The sequence below is a fragment of the Ictalurus punctatus genome, chromosome 6 (assembly GCF_001660625.3).
Source record: "Ictalurus punctatus breed USDA103 chromosome 6, Coco_2.0, whole genome shotgun sequence".
Classification (NCBI taxonomy): Eukaryota; Metazoa; Chordata; class Actinopteri; order Siluriformes; family Ictaluridae; genus Ictalurus; species Ictalurus punctatus.
The window spans coordinates 12,218,631-12,238,312 of record NC_030421.2 but is presented as its reverse complement, the minus strand read 5'-3'; the positions used below and the strand labels follow the sequence as shown (position 1 = coordinate 12,238,312).

The 19,682-nt window shown below is 36.6% G+C and overlaps 1 protein-coding gene across 1 annotated transcript; it reads right to left on the bottom strand.

The window, feature by feature from the left end:
* Positions 1 to 2: 2 nt before the first annotated feature.
* On the bottom strand, positions 3 to 18,181 carry esyt3 (extended synaptotagmin-like protein 3). The gene is made up of 23 exons (XM_017469663.3): positions 17,545 to 18,181; positions 12,426 to 12,467; positions 11,550 to 11,684; positions 11,284 to 11,360; positions 10,953 to 11,022; positions 10,378 to 10,467; positions 10,212 to 10,267; positions 9,739 to 9,859; positions 9,381 to 9,557; positions 8,977 to 9,059; positions 8,806 to 8,854; positions 7,724 to 7,813; positions 6,873 to 6,935; positions 6,352 to 6,411; positions 4,955 to 5,026; positions 4,649 to 4,735; positions 3,441 to 3,590; positions 2,822 to 3,150; positions 2,072 to 2,170; positions 1,665 to 1,796; positions 1,472 to 1,577; positions 1,329 to 1,378; positions 3 to 1,199 (listed from the first exon to the last, which is right to left on the bottom strand). Exons 1-23 carry the CDS (start codon positions 17,836 to 17,838, stop codon positions 1,160 to 1,162), a joined length of 2,472 nt encoding a protein of 823 aa, XP_017325152.1. The 5' UTR covers positions 17,839 to 18,181; the 3' UTR covers positions 3 to 1,159.
* Positions 18,182 to 19,682: the final 1,501 nt, after the last annotated feature.

Below are 19,682 nucleotides of genomic sequence, written 5' to 3'. Positions count from 1 at the left end.
AATTTAACTTTAATAAAAGCCACAGTTTATTTAATAGTTGTCATAAGATCCCCCCCCCCTTTCTTTACATTTCCCAGTGTTTTATACAACACAATCACAGTTTAAAAAATATACAGAAAAATACTGAGCAAAATAACAGAAATATAACAACACTTTGCCATTAATTAGTTTGTTACGTCAATTCATGTTCTATGATTACAAAATTACAGAATATCCTTTTTGATATATATGTATATGCGCTTAAGTACTGAACATGCATCAATGTCAGTTACGTTTCTGTTTTAAAACATATTCACATGCCATGCTGTCCTAATATTTCCCTGATATATATTTGCTATATATCGCCTCTCCTAAACATAATCTTTATGACCCTCACTGAGAGTGCACATTTTGCTTCATTATAGTGCTCAGCATGTTCCAGACAACAGTTATTGAGGGATTACTGATTAATTGTCTTTGGTTTGTCAAGAGCTGGAATGTGGAACAGGTGCATATTCTTTACAATCTAGTAAACATCACATAACCAATGAACAATGCATTAAAATGTGCAACACATTTCCTATAAAGAAAAGAACAGATCATGATTTTATATATATATATATATATATATATATATATATATATATATATATAAATATAAGAGAGAGAGCGAGAGAGAGAGAGAGAGAGAGAGCGAGAATGTCATGAATCCAGAACTATTGCGTGCATGTAAATTCACACCAAAATACGTTTACAGAGAACAAATCTATGTAAGCTGAGCGATACAAAAGTAGTACCAGTGCTTTGAGTATGATTTAAAAAAAAAAATAAAATAAAAAATAATAAAAAAAAAAAAAATGGTGTTCGGCATGGAGTGCAAAGAAAGAAAGAAAAAAAAAAAAAAAAAAAAAAAAAAAAAAGCCTGCTTCCCATCATCAGGTTAAAACTCCACTCACAATTGATGATTAAAAAAAAAGAATATGTAAAAAATAATAAAAAAAAAATTACAAAAATGCATTGTATTTTAGAGTTCTTCAGTGTTAAAATAAAAATAAAGATTCTCATATTTTCCACTACCTGAGAGGCAAGAGAAATTCAGTAATAAAAATGTAAACAGAGGTGTAGAAATTCAGAAACTTCTGAAGGAGTCAGTTCAATTTGATCAATGATCTTCATTCCTCTAGATAGCTTTCTTCAGCCCTGGGATACTGAGCTCATACCTGGTTTGGAAAAAATGCATAACAATTTAGACTAAGGAGCTTGAAACCAGCAGTGTGTTTGTTCATGAACCAGATTCACAAAATGTTTACACATCAACAACAAAAAGAGAGGGTTTTGTCTTTACTAACCATGCTGTGGAACCTTTTATAATATCCAACTGGGCTAGATCAATCAAGACCTGCAGATAGAGGACAGATGGCAGTTTTGTTGATTAATGACCAAAGCTAACTGAAGAAAAGTTATTTTATCTTAATGTATGCATCTTTCTTACCATCCCAATCTCTTTTCGCTCTCTGGTATGGAACATTCGATTGTTCTTCACAGAAACATCTAACTTCCGGGTCCTTGCTTCCTCCAATGGCACCGAAAACTCAAACCTGAGTTTGTGCATATGTATATTTAGTTAACAAGAAATGATTACCAGTGCTGCAATACCTGTGTAGGTCATTTGAACAAATTCTCACTTCTTATCAAAGTTTGGATTCACTGTGTTTGTCTTCACTTTTGTGCGCATGCGGTTTTTCCATTTTTGGTCAGGAAGCAAGTAAATGCGAACATAGGTGTCTGAGCCGTTGGCGTTACAGGGGAACAGGTTCCTAGCAAACAATGATACAGGAGATTTCAATTTAGAAAAACTATATATAGCCTGGTTTTAGAATTGAGCAGTTTTTTTTCCATTAAAAAAGCAACAACATCTAGCTACTTAAGCAGGTTATTCTGCATGATCTTAGCATTAACTGATTAGTAGTTATAGGTCTTGAAAATTTAAAGGATGATTTATTTATAAAGTGACCAATGTTTTCTAATACACCATTAATTACTTTTTTTTTTTTCCATGAAGCAGAAGCTTCATCAGTGTTTAGAAAATCACCTGCAGTTAATGACAGTCACAGTGAGCTTGTTCCTCAGCGTGGCATAACGAATAGTTATCTGAATCTGGCCAAAGCTGCCCTGGTGATTCATGATGGCGCTGTAATTCATTCACACAATGATAGTCGTGTTAAGGGATTAGCAGTATACCCAAGCAATGTACTAAGCAATGTTTAGCATATTAGGAGAATATTTTACCACAAAATATGAAACAACGCTAAGACATGAAAGCTCATTCTGACTAGTTAGCATAAGATAAGGTCCATATTGCTCTCACGTAGTGTTAACTACTGTAGACTTGACAATTGCCAGAAGCATTGTGTCAGTCACTTTTCATTGAATAATTATGAAAACTCAGTTAGCATATGGCTATGACCTTATGAAACTAGTAGTTAGCATATGGCTAGATATAGGTCAAGTTCTTGTTTCGGTTAAAGCAACTGAGATTTGTATTTAGGGTTGGCTTCTTTTTTTATATCTCAAAACTGTAGCCTGAAATTTTGAATTATGCATTTTTAAAGGACAATCTTACCCCTACAAGTTCAAAACAAAGAAAAACATACTCATACATAAGCTCCATACCTTAAAATTCATACATAAGCTCCATATCTTAAAATTCTGTAAAAAGTATGTCTAACTAAAAAGTCAAAGTTACCTAACCATTCTTGTGACAATCTTCATTTGTTATATTTCTGTTACTGTCACCAGACTCGTATTGTATACACGGTGTTATACTGTACATTAAACTCACTCTGGGTAAGGGACACCCTCGGCTAGGTCAAAGCGTGAAGAAGCAATAGAGTTTTCTGAGAGGAGGCTGTGCGAGTCATAACGCCGCATTCGTGTGGAGCCCGTCAGACGGTTCTCCGAGACCAGGAGAGAACCTCTCCGGGCCATATACTCAGCCTGGGGTCCGCTGGAAGAACTGATGGGCACTTGCATCTGAGACAGCGTGGTGGCCTGGTTTCTTTCTTCAGGTTTCAAGGAGTCAAGAGTTGGCTGTGATTGCTGAGGTTGTTGGAGCTGAGGATCTTTGAAAGGGTTTGAAACTTTGGGCTTGGGCTTCTCCAGTTTCAGGATCTGGGATGATAAAGAGCTTAGTAAAGAAACTGGACACACTGAAACATACACATATATAACATTCGTGTGTTGGTGCTGCAAAAATGTTGGAAACACACGGAGAGACTGCATTATGACAATGAGGCTTTGTAGGAACCATTAAATAAGGATTAATGACTGAAAAAATATATACATTAGCAAGAAAGTACACAAACAAGCACTAATTAAACTATAGAGGAACCAAGCGCAAGATGTCCTTCATACTAAAAATGTAAAGCTATACCAGGACTACAACACACAAACAGAATCACCCTGAGGATGGCTTTCATCTTGAGCTGGGCGTTGGAGCCGGAACGTTCCAGCTGGAAATGCTGGTCCAGAGTCAAGTCTGAGGCGTTGAGAAGCCGGTTAAGAGGCAGAGTCAGCATGCCCAGTGAACTTTTCTTTTCAGCCAACATCACCTGAAATCATGACGCATGTAAAATAATCATCAAATTCACTTTATACTTATTGGGAGGCAAATATGACTGTTTCTATCTCTCTTTATTTTCATTTGCTCCTTTTCATGCTTAATAATAACAACAATAATAATAATAATAATAATAATAATAATAATAATAATAATAATAATATTAATAAAAAAATCACATGTGATCAAGCCTTAAGGCCAGGTCTTATTTCTTTATTCCTGTCTGTTTTAATTATCAATGCATTAATATGACAATTAATTCATTCATTCATCCATCTTAAGTATTTTACCTGGTGGATTCAGAGTATATTCAATCCACCTACCAGCATGTTTTTGTTAGGTGGGAGGAAACCAGCGTTCCTGGAGGAAACCCACGTGGAACGTGTGAAACTTGGCACAGACAGTAACCTTTTCTACCGTGCTGCCCTCCGACAGTGCAGTTTTCTATTTCAGTGTTCTATTTACTTGGTTTGTCCAATTAGGAAAGTAAAATGTCCAAAGAAAGTAAATGTTCAGTATTCTGCATTCTGCACTATTTCCAGGTCCCTATTTAAATGTAAGCAAATGTGTGATATTGACCATGTTAACTGCTTTGTACAAAAGGTCAGATTATTTTCATTTCTAATTTCTTCTAGTGAAGCAAGCATTCAGATGACACTCAGACAGATTTGATCCAAAATGTATAAGAAGGTTTTGCACGAACTTGTGGAGTCCATGCCAGCTCGAGTGCACACTGTCATTAAAGCAACAAAGGGACGTACCAAATACTAAGAAACTGAACTAAATATCAATTGTTCTCAAAATTTTGGATCCCACTGTATATTAGCATCAATCAGCATAAACCCTCACTAAGCTACACGAGTGCATAGCAGACTGCAAGCTGTGATTTCATTTCTAAATTACTTACCACCTTTTACCTTCTGATTACACTGTTACTTTGCAAAGTATGCTCATCCATAATATCTCACCCAGGCTAAACATGAACATTTTAGTACTGTAACTTCGAATACAAAACAATATGAAACTTGTATATGGCAAATTCTATCATACCTGAATGTTAAGCACCTGGCTTTCCACACTGTGCACAAAGAATGTGAAGTACTGCTCAAAAACAGGATCTCTAGTTGCATACACAGTCTAAAAAAAAAAAAAAAAAAAAAAAACAAGACAAAAAAAAAAAAGGAATAAAAGACAGGGTTAGAAACTTAACAAAAAGGAGGAAAAGCATTACGCTTATAGAAAGCTTCTTGGAGAAAAAAAAAGGAAATACTATTCATTTTAAAATTTGTTTCTGTGTGCTAATATATTCCAGCAGAGGGCGCTGAAGTTTCTCAGTAGTAGTAATGCAAATAGTACCTTGCTTTTCTGGCTTTGTTGGTCTATGGAGAACTTCACATAAGAATTGGGGTTGTGTTGCTTCCTTGTGAGCTGCAATGCACAACAAAACACTTAAACCCATAAATGCTTGAGGCTCCCTTTGCACATATTGGGGGAATTAATTAATGTTTAATCCATACAAGGAAAATGGATGGAGAAGGAAAAAACAAAAAAACCCAAAACAAAAACAACGTAATATCAACCATCAGCTGTCATTTTGCAATAATGTCCAGTTTGTATGATGCATATCGCAATAGTTGTGCAAGCAAAACCAAGCTGTAGCTGTAGAATGTGGCATGTCAGGTCAAATGTTCCTAATAGAAACCGGTTCAACAAGTCCCAGGAGTGATTTACAAACCAAAACGTTTCCAAACCGTCCATCAAGGTTCACAAAATATGCCATGTCTTCATGCAACTTTGGAATGCTTTTTAGCCCATGCATCTGCATTCTTAATCAATACAAAAAGAAGTGCTGGTTGACTCATGCAAATAATATCTGCATAGCAATCACAAAACCAAAACTGTAAAAACATTTCTATTGAAATGCAAGGCAATAAATAAAACTCAAATGAACAATCAATGAAAGGTTAGGAACATTTGTTGGAACTTTTATAGTAGTTCTCATATTCATCTCTGTGCCGTAATGTCCTTCTGAAAAAAAATATATTGTAAATTGCTAATAAACATAACTATGCAGAAAAGATCACTGTAATTTAACAGGAAACTCCAGCTGCCAGATGTTTTGATATTTGTAAGCGAATTCAAGAAAGACAGCTACAGAAATGAAGCTCAGTCTCATTTTTGTCCCTCAACTTTCCCTTTACCAGCAGTTATTAAACAGGGAATTTTCTTTCCTGTCTACTGATTTGCTTAACAGGTCACATGTTCTAAAGTCCCCTAAGCAGTGTTGGCTGTCAACTCTTCCTTTTCGGTCTCAACAAAACATCTAGGCAACAGGACACACAGGGCGCAAGTTGAAGCACTGCACTTGATAAAGTGGAAAAATGAGTGCATGAGAACTGGATGGACAGCAAATTCTGGTTCATTTGTTTCATTTAACCCTTAGGGGAAAAAATGCTCAGCAAACATCTCTAAAACCAACCGTAGGCAGCTGCCTGTATGAAATATTACAAAGTGTCCTTTCACTTACATTAGCACAAAATAATCCAAACTTTATATGCAGGCTTTGATATATTAAAACAAACATACTTCTGTTTGATCAAGTGACTAAAAGAACGAAGGCACTAGTCTTTCCCGTCTTTGTTGTCTGATTGAACGATGGTGTGGTATCAGGAAAGACAGAAAAATGACAAATGCGTCCAAGTATGTTCCTGTTTGTGAAAGCAGAGCTATAATCAAAACCGATGACAACTTACCCTTGCCTCTTTGGGTTGCTTCCCATGTTTCTCAAGCTGGCTTACTTCATTATGGTCTTTCTAAATATATACACAGACGCAATGAAGGAAACATTAGCGAAAACATTGATGTGAGATTAAGTCTCAATCTAAAGGAACTTGCAGTCAGAAAAATCATACTAATACATCATAAATCTTGTAAAGCAGACAAGCTGGTATATGAATAAGCTGTATCAGTCAGTTTTGTGTTTAGTATCCTGTAACAGTGTTGTATATGTAAATAATTGTATAGTATTTGTCAATGTTAAACCATAAGCTTTTAATCTAGCGAAGTTGCAAGAGGAATCAAATTGCAACCGCCTGATTATGGTTATATGTGCAAAATACAAAAAAAATAAAAAAATAAAAAAAAAAAATTCCTTCACAGTATAAAATAAGGAAACCATGGAGACAGTTGACCGTAGTATCTACAAGGCAGAAGACGAATAATAATAATAATAAGAAGAAGAAGAAGAAGAAGAAGGAGCCATTGATTTACTCACAGGTAGGTTAGAGGCACTGTCCAAATATATAGCAAGCATGGCACAGGCACAGCCATCAGTGGCCTAAAGAAAATCAAAATCAAAAACAAAATCAAAACAAGTAATGTCTCATATTTCAATAATTTAATTAAGAATGGTAATGTGGTTCGTGTATGTTGCATTCACTCACTTCGAGAGGAAAGAAGAAATTACATGCAAATGAGATTTGATTTGCACATACAAAAACAAGTATTACAAAAAGCACTTGTATTTCTATCATTTCGGTTTCACTTTTGGGGCTAAAATAAACGGATTGTGAATGATCCAGATGTGTATCAGCAGTTACTGGGTAAATAGTAGCAAAAGTTTAGACTAAAGGTTGGTGTAAGTACCTGTTATACTGCTAATATGGGTCAGTGTGTACTTTAAAAATAGGGTAACAGTAAAGAAGGACAATGGCGCAGATGAAAAAATCTGCAGCATTTTCCAGGTGATGCAATTTAAGAATATTTTAAACAATTCCAACAGTATTCCTGTATATGTTGGGCCCATTTTTATCACATCTTTTATGAAAACAGTATATAAGGCTCCAGAGTACAAATCTTAACCAGAGAATAGCCTCTAGAATACCCTACGTCCAAGTCACAGTGGACATTGTTTCATATTTAGATTCATGAATATCTGATTTCTAGACTTTATGTGTAGAAGCAATTAGACACGAGTCAATGCTATATTATCATTAAAAAAAAAATACTTTTATGATAAAAAGAAATAAAATCGGGGGAAAAAAAACCTAAAGCAATTCACACACACCTAATGTGTGGACAAATCAAGTGATATTGATAATATCTACAGTACGTATGCCAGGTTACCTCTTTCAGTAGCTCCAGATCAGTCTGCAAAGAAAACCATTGCAGTTTCATGTGTACTTTTCCTTTTTCAATCTCCTGCAGGAGGAACCACTGTAAAATCGAAGCCATTGTGTAAAGGTTCATCAAGATCATCAAATCATATAGAACAGCACTGAAATGTATTTTTAATTAAATTGTAATTGATAATAATGATATGTTTAAGGTTCAGGGCATTTTAGTTTGAGCTAATTTTCTATGAATACAGTGAAGCTCTGTATGACCCAAGACCTCATGTGTATACCTTTTATTCTAAAAACTTTGCGCAAATATAAACATACAGTAATGTGCTTATGCATAAATGTTACTGATTTATAAGATGACATGTACACTACATCCTAGACACAATCCTTTTTATAAATTATTATTAGCATAAGATTATGTGGGTTCATCAATTAAGCTTTTTAAGATTAACCTTTATGTCCCAACCCAGAAGTAACCACAAATAGTTCTTAACACTCCTGTACTTTGTTTACTTATTATCTCATTATATAAAAATGGCCACATTTTCCTCTAATTCACAACTAATTAGAAGAGTAAACGACGATGGGGAATGTAAAAATGTCTATTGTTTATGGTTTTGCAACAACCCTTACACTACACTTCTTTTTATATCCTGAAGCACATTCATTGCTTTATTACAAAGGGTTCAAAATGTAGTTAGTCCTAGTAGCATTACAACATTAGTGTAAAGTCTGATGAATGTAAATTCATGTATCATCAAACAAGAAATAGTATTGTGGAGAATATTCCAGACTCTATTCCCAAAATGATCTAGCTTTTTAAATCAATATAATATTCCAGATTATATTCCCTAAATGATCTCCCTGTTTACATAAATATAATATTCCAGATTCTATTCCCAAATAATCTCCTTATTTACATAACTAGAATTTTCCAGATTCTATTCCAAAACGATGTTGTTTACATCAATAGAATATTTCATATTTTATTCCCAAATGGTATTGAGGTTTATATCAGTATGGATATTCCGCAGTCTATTCCCAAATAATCTAGCTAGTTTATAACCATGCAACGGTACATACCTTTTTTATCTCTCTTTCCTTCTTCACCTCACCAAAATCCAGATTAAACCTGTGTGAATTGAATACACATTAAATATTACCTCAGGTTAACACAGTGCCTGTTATTCAGACTTCTAATTTAAATGTACGTTCAGATTGACTCCAGAACAGAAACAAAACAGAAATAGCCACCTGCCCATAAAGTCATCCTTGTCCGTGTCCTCATCATAGACCTCCACTTCGAGCTCTTGGCCAGGAGCCTCATGAACCACGAACTATACTCAAGAGAAATAAATACAGATTTATCACTGTGGACAAAAATAATCAACAAGGCCTAGTATATTGCTCTGTGGAACCCCCTCATCCCGATAGTTGCTCAATTTACTGTCAGTGTGCCAGGAAATTTTGGCAGGCTTAACAAGTAAGATACAAGAAACTTAATTTGTATGTTTAGGCATTTACAATATATCAAACTACAAAACCTTGTTTAATATAGAGTAATTTGCAAGATATAAACATTTATGCAAAATGCTGATTGGACATCTGCTTGAACGCAAATTTTGTAGTTATGTGCAAAGCAAAACATTAGCTGTTACCTCATACACCTCATTCCATCTGGGGTTCAAGGTCTCTTTAATGGTCTTCGTTTTGAAACGCTGGTTGCCAACCGTAAGGACTGCATATGGATCAGACTTGCCCTTTACTAGTCCCATCATTACTGTGTCCATGGCCTTCAGATCCTGAGCCTCCAGCACATGGACACGTACCACACCCTAGAGAACGTCCAAAAACATCCCAACGGGTTACAGCAGTCACCAATATTGTGTTATCTTAATGCAGTTTATGTCACTTATGAAAATCTGATCCAGTCTGATCCACGATAGTTCAAATCTTCTTACAGAATGTTCCACTTACTACCAGTTGAAATTTAACTGACACAATGATTGCACTCACTCGAGGCAGAGGGAATCTCATTTCATCCACCTTGACTTGGTCTATTAATGGGAAACATAGACGATTCGGTAGGACCATCATGGATGCGATGATGTCCATGATGGCCGTCTCGGAAAAGGGTCTGCAGAGAAGTGTGTGAATTTCATTAGGTGTAAAACAAGCAAACAAACAAGCAAAAAAACCCAAACAAAGATTATTAATAACTAAAACTAAACTACATACAAGACCTTTTCCTACTCAGGGTCATGGTGGATCCAGAGTCTAACCTGAGAATGCTGGCATGAGGTGTTAAAACACCCTGGATGGGACGTCAGTGCATCGCATGGCACCTTGCATACACATTCACACACTCATTCATACCTAGGGGTAATTTAGCATAGCCAATCCACTTACTAACACATACTATTGAAGGAATAGGGACACGAGGAGAACATGCACAGTTTTAATATAAAGCTAAATCAAATAGTGCATACCGTAGTCCTGGACCATCCAGGAGATTGGTCATGCCAGTCCAATTCAAGTGCAAATTCTGGGAATTGAAATTAATGATCAATCAATAATTTTTGCAGTAATGTTTATTTCATCAATAGGATAAATATAAATTTATATTGTATTATGTATAACAAAAATGTTACCCACAGGTCGACGGATGAAAAACATCGTGACCCCACCCACAAGTGGGGATTGGCCAATCAAGGGGCTAAGAATCACTCGGAGCATCCCCTGAAGCTGAACGAGAAAAGAGTTTCAATTACAGGTAAAGGAGTGGTCAAACTGTATCACTGCATATTTGTGCAAAGCTTTTTGTGCGAAGACTAAATTAATGATTTCCATTAAATATTAGCCTGAAAATCTACAATATCTAGAATATCCATCATGATTAACTACTAAAATCTTCAGATTTTTTTCTTGTATTTTCTGTGTATTTAAAAAATATTCAAAAAACTGAAATGTTAAAAGTATGTATTAATGTTTTAACATTTCAAGAATGCCCTTTACAACCAAATTTCATATACCAGTCCTACACATGATACAATTCGGTCAACCCCTACAACTCTCTCTCAGATTAGGACTTGTAAAACGCTACTAAACAAACGTAGTAAATGCGCAAACAAGTAAAACACACACAAACTAAAACAGCACCACAAAATTCTTATTCCAAAATGAAAACCATCGTTATGGTACACTGACAAAAAAAGGCAATCAGGGCCAACCTGCAGTTCTTTAATTCCTGCTGAGATGCGTGGCTTTATATCTGCGGCGATGTCAATATCCCCCATGTAACTAAGAAATATTCATGAAATATTTAATCAGTGATAGTGAGATGAACCAAATCCACCAACACAGATTTACCTGGGAGAACTGTAGGGTTGCAATGTTATTTAAAATCCATTTAGGAAATGTTTAATGTTGAAAAGTTGTGTCTGCAATGACCTTATTGAAGGACAGAACTAAAATCACAGAAAGATTAGATAGAAACTAAAAATGATTCTATATGATCCTTTTTTTCCTGATACATGTATTCACATTGTATACAGAACTTACGCAATGTTGAAGTCTAGGATGACTTCCCTCATGTCTGCTTCTTGTGTGTACGCTTGTACGCCTGTAATTATTGGAGCCTGAAACACCACCAGCCAGATGTTCATATTACTTTATCAACTTAGGATTGCTTAAGATTTATTAATGGGAGCAAGAAGTCCAGGGAAAGGAGCAAGAAGTCCACCAATGTCGAAGGGTGATCAAGAACCTCTATGCATCATTAAGTGTACAGTAATGTATGCTGTGTCTGTTAGAGCAGTTCTCCTCACCTTCTGGCCAAAGTGGACCTTGGTGAAGGTGAAGGTTTTGAGGTGAGGGCTGGATTGCCTAATGGTAGGCTGGATGTTCTCCTTCAGGAGCTTGTCCATGTAGACGCCAAAGAATGGCCAGGCTTGATGAAGAATCTGGTAAAATTCAGAAGACACTGTCTTGAGATCGTGGCAGCACAGTCATGCCCGAAAAATCTCATAATTGCAAATATTTTTCCTGCAAGTGTCACAGCAGAAATCTTTCAAATTCTTAAAATACTGTATAGAACATCATTAGAGCAAAGGCCAGTTTTGTTAAATATATACTACCCAATTTTCTTCTTCTTTTTGTGGCTTAGTAAAATGAGACATCATACCAATTATGGAGAATCTTATAACAGAAAAGATGGCCAGCCTTATTTGAGAACTTTACACCCAATGATCATTTGTAGCTACCGACATTTTTCCAGGCCACATTGCTTGTGAAAATGTACTTGTCCTTGACATTCCACAATAAGCAATAAGTTTTATTGCTACACAGCTCAAGGACAAGAACCCATTTGAATGTAGTACATCCTATGACATGGTACAGTAAAAAAAAAAAAAAAAAAAACCATGACACACTTTGACAATGACACAATAAAACACTCCTGTTAGTCATTCCGCTTGAAGGATATTTTTGCAAGACTTACTGCCTGAGTCAAGCAAATTTTATGAAGCATGCAAAGACCTACGTTGCCTTGCTCTTATTGACATCACATTTGTTGGAGAATAACACATTGTATATTATATAAACTGTTAATATGATGTCCTTATCAGTCAGTAGACATTAAAGAGAATGGTAATGTCAGGTATTACATACAACATCTGAGACAGGATTCAATCTTTCTTTCTTACCTTGTTGATCCAGGCAGCCTTCTCAACTTCATTAAATTGAATCTATTGAGAGGAAAGACAAATAGTTGGAAAAAATATGAGAAAGATTTATCACACACAAATAACAGTTTTACAGATTAAAGGACACATTAAAGGAAATCCCAGTGGCTCTGTTGTGCTGTGTGGCACATTTTGCTGGCATGGTTTGGGTCTACTTGTTCCCTCAGAGGGAAGCATCATTGTAAAGCAATACAAAACGATGTGTTAGACAGCACTCTCCACCCCCTCCACCACTACCACCACCATCTAAACATCAGAATCTTTTCCAGAGACATTCCATAGGCGTGTAGCATCTGCATTAATGCACGCTGAAGCTATTGGCTTGTGGTGGCCCAAGACATTAATAAGCCATGAATGTAGGTTATGTGTTTTATACTTTGTCAGTCATAGAACACAATTACATACAACAGCAAAGTCCTCAAAGTCCTATTCGATATACTTTCCATCATTTTACTGACAACTGCATGCAAGAAAAATGGTAGAAACAACAGGCAAATGTAATTTGAAGTTTACATTAAACTAATTGCCTTGCATCTCCAGCAGAAGTCCATTTTATTTCTATACTGCTTTTAACAATAGATAATTGTCAGAAATCCAGATCCTTAATAAGCAAGCCCTGAAATGACAAAGAGGAAAACAAAAAAAAACCTCAAGAGGTACCAGTGTGTCAAACTGGACCGCATCTTGTTCGAAGTGACGATGGGTTGACGTTAGGCAAAATGATCCACAAGTTCTGACACCCTGAGTAACTTTGAGAGGGTAAAAATTCAAATTTTCTGCTTTGAAATAATTTGAGGCATGAAGGACCGCAGGAACCAAATTTGTGGTCACTGCATGACAGAAACTATAAAGTCCAATCATAGTTTAAAGGGAAAAAAGACAAACATGTTTCATCTTTAACTAATATCATTCAGTTTTATTGTCCGTAGTGTAATCTGAAGTGAGCTGAGTGAGTGAATACTGAGAGCATGCTCAAAATCTCAAGTTGATTTTAACAGTGCTGGTGAGTTAGCTGTTATATTGACTTGTTGATCTGGTTAATCCACAGTGTAATCTGATATCACAAACACTGGGCTGGTGTGATATTTTTCATTTTATTTCATAACAATTTTTTTCTATACATGTTATGAGATCTACCTGAAACTACACACTCCACCCCAACCTTTCAATTTAACCTTAATCCCTGGTGACAACATTCAATAGTGCAATAATGTACATTACAATAAACCCCCTGCAGAACAATAACTAAGCAACTAATATGTTTTGTCCAATCAATTACAGAAGTAGGGCAGAAAATCTCAAAACCCCCATTTATGCAAACTAGTACTTTAAGAATAATACTGTATGCAGGGTGTATTGTATTTAGATATGCACATTAACAATTGAATACAGTAGCATTAGATGAGAAAAGATATAGAATAAGATTATCATATGGAGATGACCTGAACCTATTAGTTATGCACCATAAGTCAAATCAAGTGGGTTTGTATTGTCATTCCTCTATATAGTTTGTATACACTGGAACGAAATGTCATTTCTCCAGGACCATGGTGCAACACAGAACAGTACACAAGACTACATTAAGTGCAATACACAACACTGTGACAACAAAGTTCAAAATAAACTACTTCTGGAGGCATCAAATAGAACTTGTATACAAATACAGTACGAACATACAGAAAGAAGAAAATGCTGTTGTTAATATTTAACGTGTGCAGAATAACGTCTTCTGTAGCCAATGGGCAGCAGGTATTCGGGAGTGATACATAAAAAAAACTGTCAAACTAAACAGTGACATTTTCTCAGTATTATCACAATGATGGGCATAAATTGCCAAGATGAAAAGAGAAAAAAAAAAAAAAAAAAAAAAAAAAAAAAAAAAAAAAAAAAAAAAAACCACTTAGTAATTTTAGCCATTATAGAAAAATTTTACTTTGAAGAAAAATTAAAGGCCAGAAAATCACCTCAATGATTTAAAACTATTTAGTAAAGGATTACATGTGTGCATAAAGCAGAATAACACAAGAGGAACAAATTCCATTAACTTCTTTAACACTATTAATGTATGCAGGTGTTCTCACAAAAGCAGAACCACACAGCGTTCAGGTGTGGTATCTCAAATATAGTTACTATCTATGGAAAATTACTGAAGACTATTGCTCATAATAACACTGGGCTTCTATGTTCTTGTCAATCACACCTTCTTTCTGGTTTGTATTAAACACAATTACGTTCCAACGGTACCATTATGATAGTTGCCATGTATGACTCACTGCTAAAGATTTCCAAAATCAAGCAGTGCTCCTCCTAAAATACACATTCAATGCATTTGAAGCACAATGTTCTGAACAGCTCTAGAGGTGGAATATCACTGTAGAGAACATATTTCACATTTTGTCCTCGGACAAGCACCCGTTTTTATTTTTTCGACACACACATACACACATACACACATACACACATACACACATACACACATACACACATACACACGGCTGCACCGTGTACATGGCATAAAAAACACCAAAAGGCAGAGGTGGAGCTTAGAAATGAAACCTGCTTTGCCTGTGAGGTTCCCAGGCAACGCAACAAAGACCACACCCCTGCAAACACACAATAGTGGAATGACACAATGCCCTAAATCCAAAACCACACCACACTAAAGCAAGTTGGTATGGAAAAAAAATATTACACACTCCACCACTTCATCATGCCTTTTAAATCGTATCATGAACTGAAGCAGGAAATCCACTTCAGAGCTCCATGCACGATACAGATAAATCATATATCCAGCTAACAGAAAACATTGCCAAAATGTTCACGAATGTATTCGACTAGTTAGGGTTATGAAATAACGTCACAATATTCTGAAAAAATGTGTGCTAAAATGGTTCGATTTATATGATTCTAACCAATGTTGAAAATGTGAGATGTCCTGGATCGTTGTTCAGTCATCAAACCTCTCACAATATAAGATTTACCCAAAACAAAACACCATACGCTTTCAAGATCTCTCAAAATGAACATGAACAAATGTCATTTCGGAAGACGAACACCAGTTTATCTCAGCTGTCATTGGTCATGGTATGGATTCTAGCATGACATCAAAGTTATCAGCATCTACACTACAGCATAATGAGTCATAAATACTGACAATGTTTAATATTTTCTATTTTATAATGGAGCAGGCATATCCAGACTGTAAGTAGATCAGAGGGTTTAAGATTGGATTGTACACACCAACACCATGAGATATTCTGGGACTTTAAAAGGTATCCTGATTTTATGACTGCCATCTTCCCAGAATATCTCATGGTGTTGGTGTGTACAATTCAATCTTAAACCCTCTGATCTACTTACAGTCTGGATATGCCTGTTCCATTATAAAATAGAAAATATTAAACATTGTCAGTATATATATATATATATATATATATATATATATATATATATATATATATATATATATATACACAACATTTGTGCAGGGATGCTGTTAGAACTACAAAGGTTGTATCAGTGTTGCAGGAAGGAAATGCTACAAGGGTTATAAGGACAGCCACAAAACAAATAAAATGTTCTTAAAAACAATGCACAGGAACTTTCCTGCTAACTTAAAACAGTTAACTGGGTTTGAACATGTCCAGGCATATTGCAATTTTGATGTGCAACATGCAACAGAAAGGTGAAATTTGATTTGTGTGCGATTTGATTTGGTTTTAACATTGCACAATTTTCTCTCACATATATTTACGTGATTAAAAAAAAAAAAACAACCTTAAAAGCATAATACATTTGCTGAAGGGTGTGTATGAGGTGATGTGGCTGAAAATGTACTCGTATAACTCTTTGTATCATTGGTCAAAAATAGTGTTAATAGGTAAACAAACCTTTGGTGAATGTGTGTAGAAACCAGTGAAAAAGAATGGAGAAAAAAGTATGGAGGTAGCATCGATCTGGTACTAATTAAATGATTAAACAAGGAACTAGGCAATTTGTTCAAGGCACTTTGAGAATCCTATCCTGCATTCCTGTTGGAATTTGTGGGTCAGATTAGAAGAAAAATGATTGCTGCCCACAACCCAAAATACACAGCAAGGACAAGAAGGTAGAAATGATTTGTGACCGAGACTGCGGCCTACTGCAGGTTAGAAGGCCTTGAACTGGTTGCTCTAGTCTCCCACATGCGATTATGTGATTGCTGTGTTTACACCTGCCTTAATGAACTGCACTGAGGAATTAATGACACCAAGATTAGATTCAAATGGACTAAATGCTACAGAGTGAAAGCACATATAGAATGGTGTGATCAATCAAAAGAGAGTTAACTCTCTTGCACAGGACCGGAGATTGCACAAGGCGCTCATAGCCATTAAGCATTTAGTTATTGCAGTGATATCGGTATTGCAAAGGACGATACTATCATGATAATGAGCAGCAGACGATAAATCACATAGCTTTCAAGCAACTTGTTTTTACCTAGCTAATAGCTGGCAGTCAGACATTACTATTATTTTTAGTAGTAGTAGTAGTAGTAGTAGTAGTAGTAGTAGTAGTAGCAGTTTTGAGGTCATATGATGCAAAATTAATTGACTTGGTAAACCTAACTGTGATCTGGTTAGTTTGAATAATAACAGAACGCCCACTTCAACATATCTGGAAAACTTAATTTCATCATTGACACCATTGGCAAGGATTGTCAGTGTCTTGAAGGAACAAGCAAGTTTACCTCACTGACACAGAACCCAACTATTCCCTGGCCACAACAAACCAACAGCTGAGCAAATGCTGGTCAAACTCTTTTAGGTTTATGATGGTCATTATTTGGCACTGGATTTCTTCAGTTCGATATTAGCTACTCTTATGGATTTCGGAACTCTAACATACTTCATAAGATGTTACAGTATGCTACCCATGATTTGTACCTGTTACGTCCCATGCCATACAAATATACAGGAAGAGACATTTTTCTATAGCTGTGTTTTGCACCACCCTAGATTGCCAGCCCAAAGAAAGTCATTGGGTTTAACCTAGCCACCCCATAGTACAAGCCCTCACCACGCCCCCTTGTTTTACCCACCCAGGTGGGCGAGTTGAGCGCCTTCAGCATCTCGTGCTTGATCACGTGAGACTCGTTCTCCACGAAGTCGATGGCGGCGTCCACGCGTTCGCCCTTGCGCCGCCGGTTCTTCTCCCACATTCCCCACAGCAGCACCGCGAGCAGCAGCCAGCTGACGCTCAGGCCGAACGCGCCGCACACGTACACCGGGTAGAGCAGCAGCACGCACCGCGCCACGAACAACACGAACTCCGTGAGCGCGCGGTTCACCTCGCCGCTGCTCAGCTCATTTTCCATCTTACCTTCCGACGACATTTCCACACGTTCCTGCGATTTAAATGTTCAGCAGTAAAAACATCTTTGGAAACTCAGTGCCTTTTGACCCTGGATGTAGAGGCTGTGACGCGTCTACGTTCAGCTGCAATCACCTGAAGTGCAGTGTCCGGATTAGAGCTCAATTCCTGGAGCCTGTAATAAATAAACAAATAAATAAATAAATAAATAAATAAATATTCCAGGCTCTCCTGTGTCGAGTCCGATCTCACTGCTTCTTGACTTCCGTGTTGCAGACATCCAGTTTGTCTGAGTTTTTTTTCCCTCTTTACCTGATACTAACAGGTGGAGAAACGCCCGTGTTCCAGCCCCACTCGGTTATTTATGGAAGCAGCAGGTACCAGTTACAGAGTGCAGCCATCCCCCGTCACATTAAAACCACATAATTATTATGCATTAAAAGCACAGAAAGTATATGCCCATGCACTGTGCATGCTCAAATGTCGTATATATTTGCGTTGGATAATAAATAAATGCATGCACATCTTTTACATCAATATGTAAATAAAAAAAAATTTGTTGATTGGGGTTGTATGGCGGTCTCAGTAATCCAGCTGCGAATTTTATTTTAGGCTATATTTTTTTTATGATCCGTTGTTTAGATACTTCATTCGGCTTTGTTGCATTGATAAACCTATAGGCTGAAGTATGTATCACAAAGATAAAGCTTTTTAATGGCGCAAATGGTGCACGACCTGATCATTATAAAACTTTCACATTACTGTATTACGCTGCACTAAAACGCTATGATTTAGAAACGTGGTCACTGCTGCCATCTTATGGTTCCTTAAAAGCATTTTTTTTGGTGATATTATGGCTGCCATGATTAGCCCAAAATAACAAGGGCTCCAAAATATCACAAAATGACCAAAGGTTTGTGGGCACCTGACCATCAAAGACTTATATGTTCCTTCTCCAAAATGTTGCCACAATTTTGGAAGCACACAATTGTCAAAAATGTCTTTGTATGTTGTAGTAATACAATTTCCCTTCACTGGAACTAAGAGGCCCAAACCTTACTTCTAGGACTAGGACTTACTCCTGTGCTTTGGATCATTGTCTTACATTGTCAACTGCATAATCTGGTTGCGCTTTGCGTTTCAATTTCAAGACCGGACATTCTCCTTTAGGATTTTCTGGTAGAGAGCAGAATTCATGTTTCCCTCAATTATTGCAAGTTGCCCAGGTCCTGAAGCAGCAAAGCATCCCCACACCATCACACTTCCACCACCATGCTCGACTGTAGGTATGATGCTCTTTTTGTGAAATTCTGTGTTTGGTTTATGCCAGATATAACAGAAACCCTGTCTTCCAAACAGTTCCACTTTTGACTCATTAATTCACAGAACATTCTCCCAAAAGGTTTGAGGATCATCAAGGTGTGTTTTGGTAAAATTCAGATGAGCCTTAATGTTCTTCTGGGTTAGCAGTAGTTTTCACCTCGCCACACTTCCATGGATGCCATTTTTGCCCAGTGTCTTTCTGATAGTGGAGTCATGAACAGTGACCTTTATTGATGCAAGAGAGACCTGTAGGTTCTTTGATGTTGTCCTTGGCTCTTTTGTGGCTTCCTGGATGAGTAGTTTCTGTGCTTTTGTAGGAATTTTGTAGGAAGTTTGCCACTTCTGGAAAGGTTCACTACTGTGCCTTTTTTCCATTGTGGTTCTTTGGAGTTCCAGAGCTTTTGAAATAGCTTTGCAACCCTTCCGAGACTGATGTATTTCAATCACCTTGTAAATCATAATTTCTGGAAGTTCTTTCAATTTTGGCAGTGTTTTACTGTGTAAGACCTTTTTACCTTTTAACCAAATTCATGCTGCTGAAAA

Bases quoted from the DNA above. Each gene is read 5' to 3' on its own strand.
- esyt3 (XM_017469663.3), bottom strand. From the start codon at position 17,838: ATGTCGTCGGAAGGTAAGATGGAAAATGAGCTGAGCAGCGGCGAGGTG. The intron at 11,685-12,425 runs GTAAGAAAGAAA...GAATTTTACCAG, and splicing joins AGGCTGCCTGGATCAACAAG to ATTCTTCATCAAGCCTGGCC. The intron at 11,361-11,549 runs GTGAGGAGAACT...GTGGTGTTTCAG, and splicing joins AGGTCCACTTTGGCCAGAAG to GCTCCAATAATTACAGGCGT.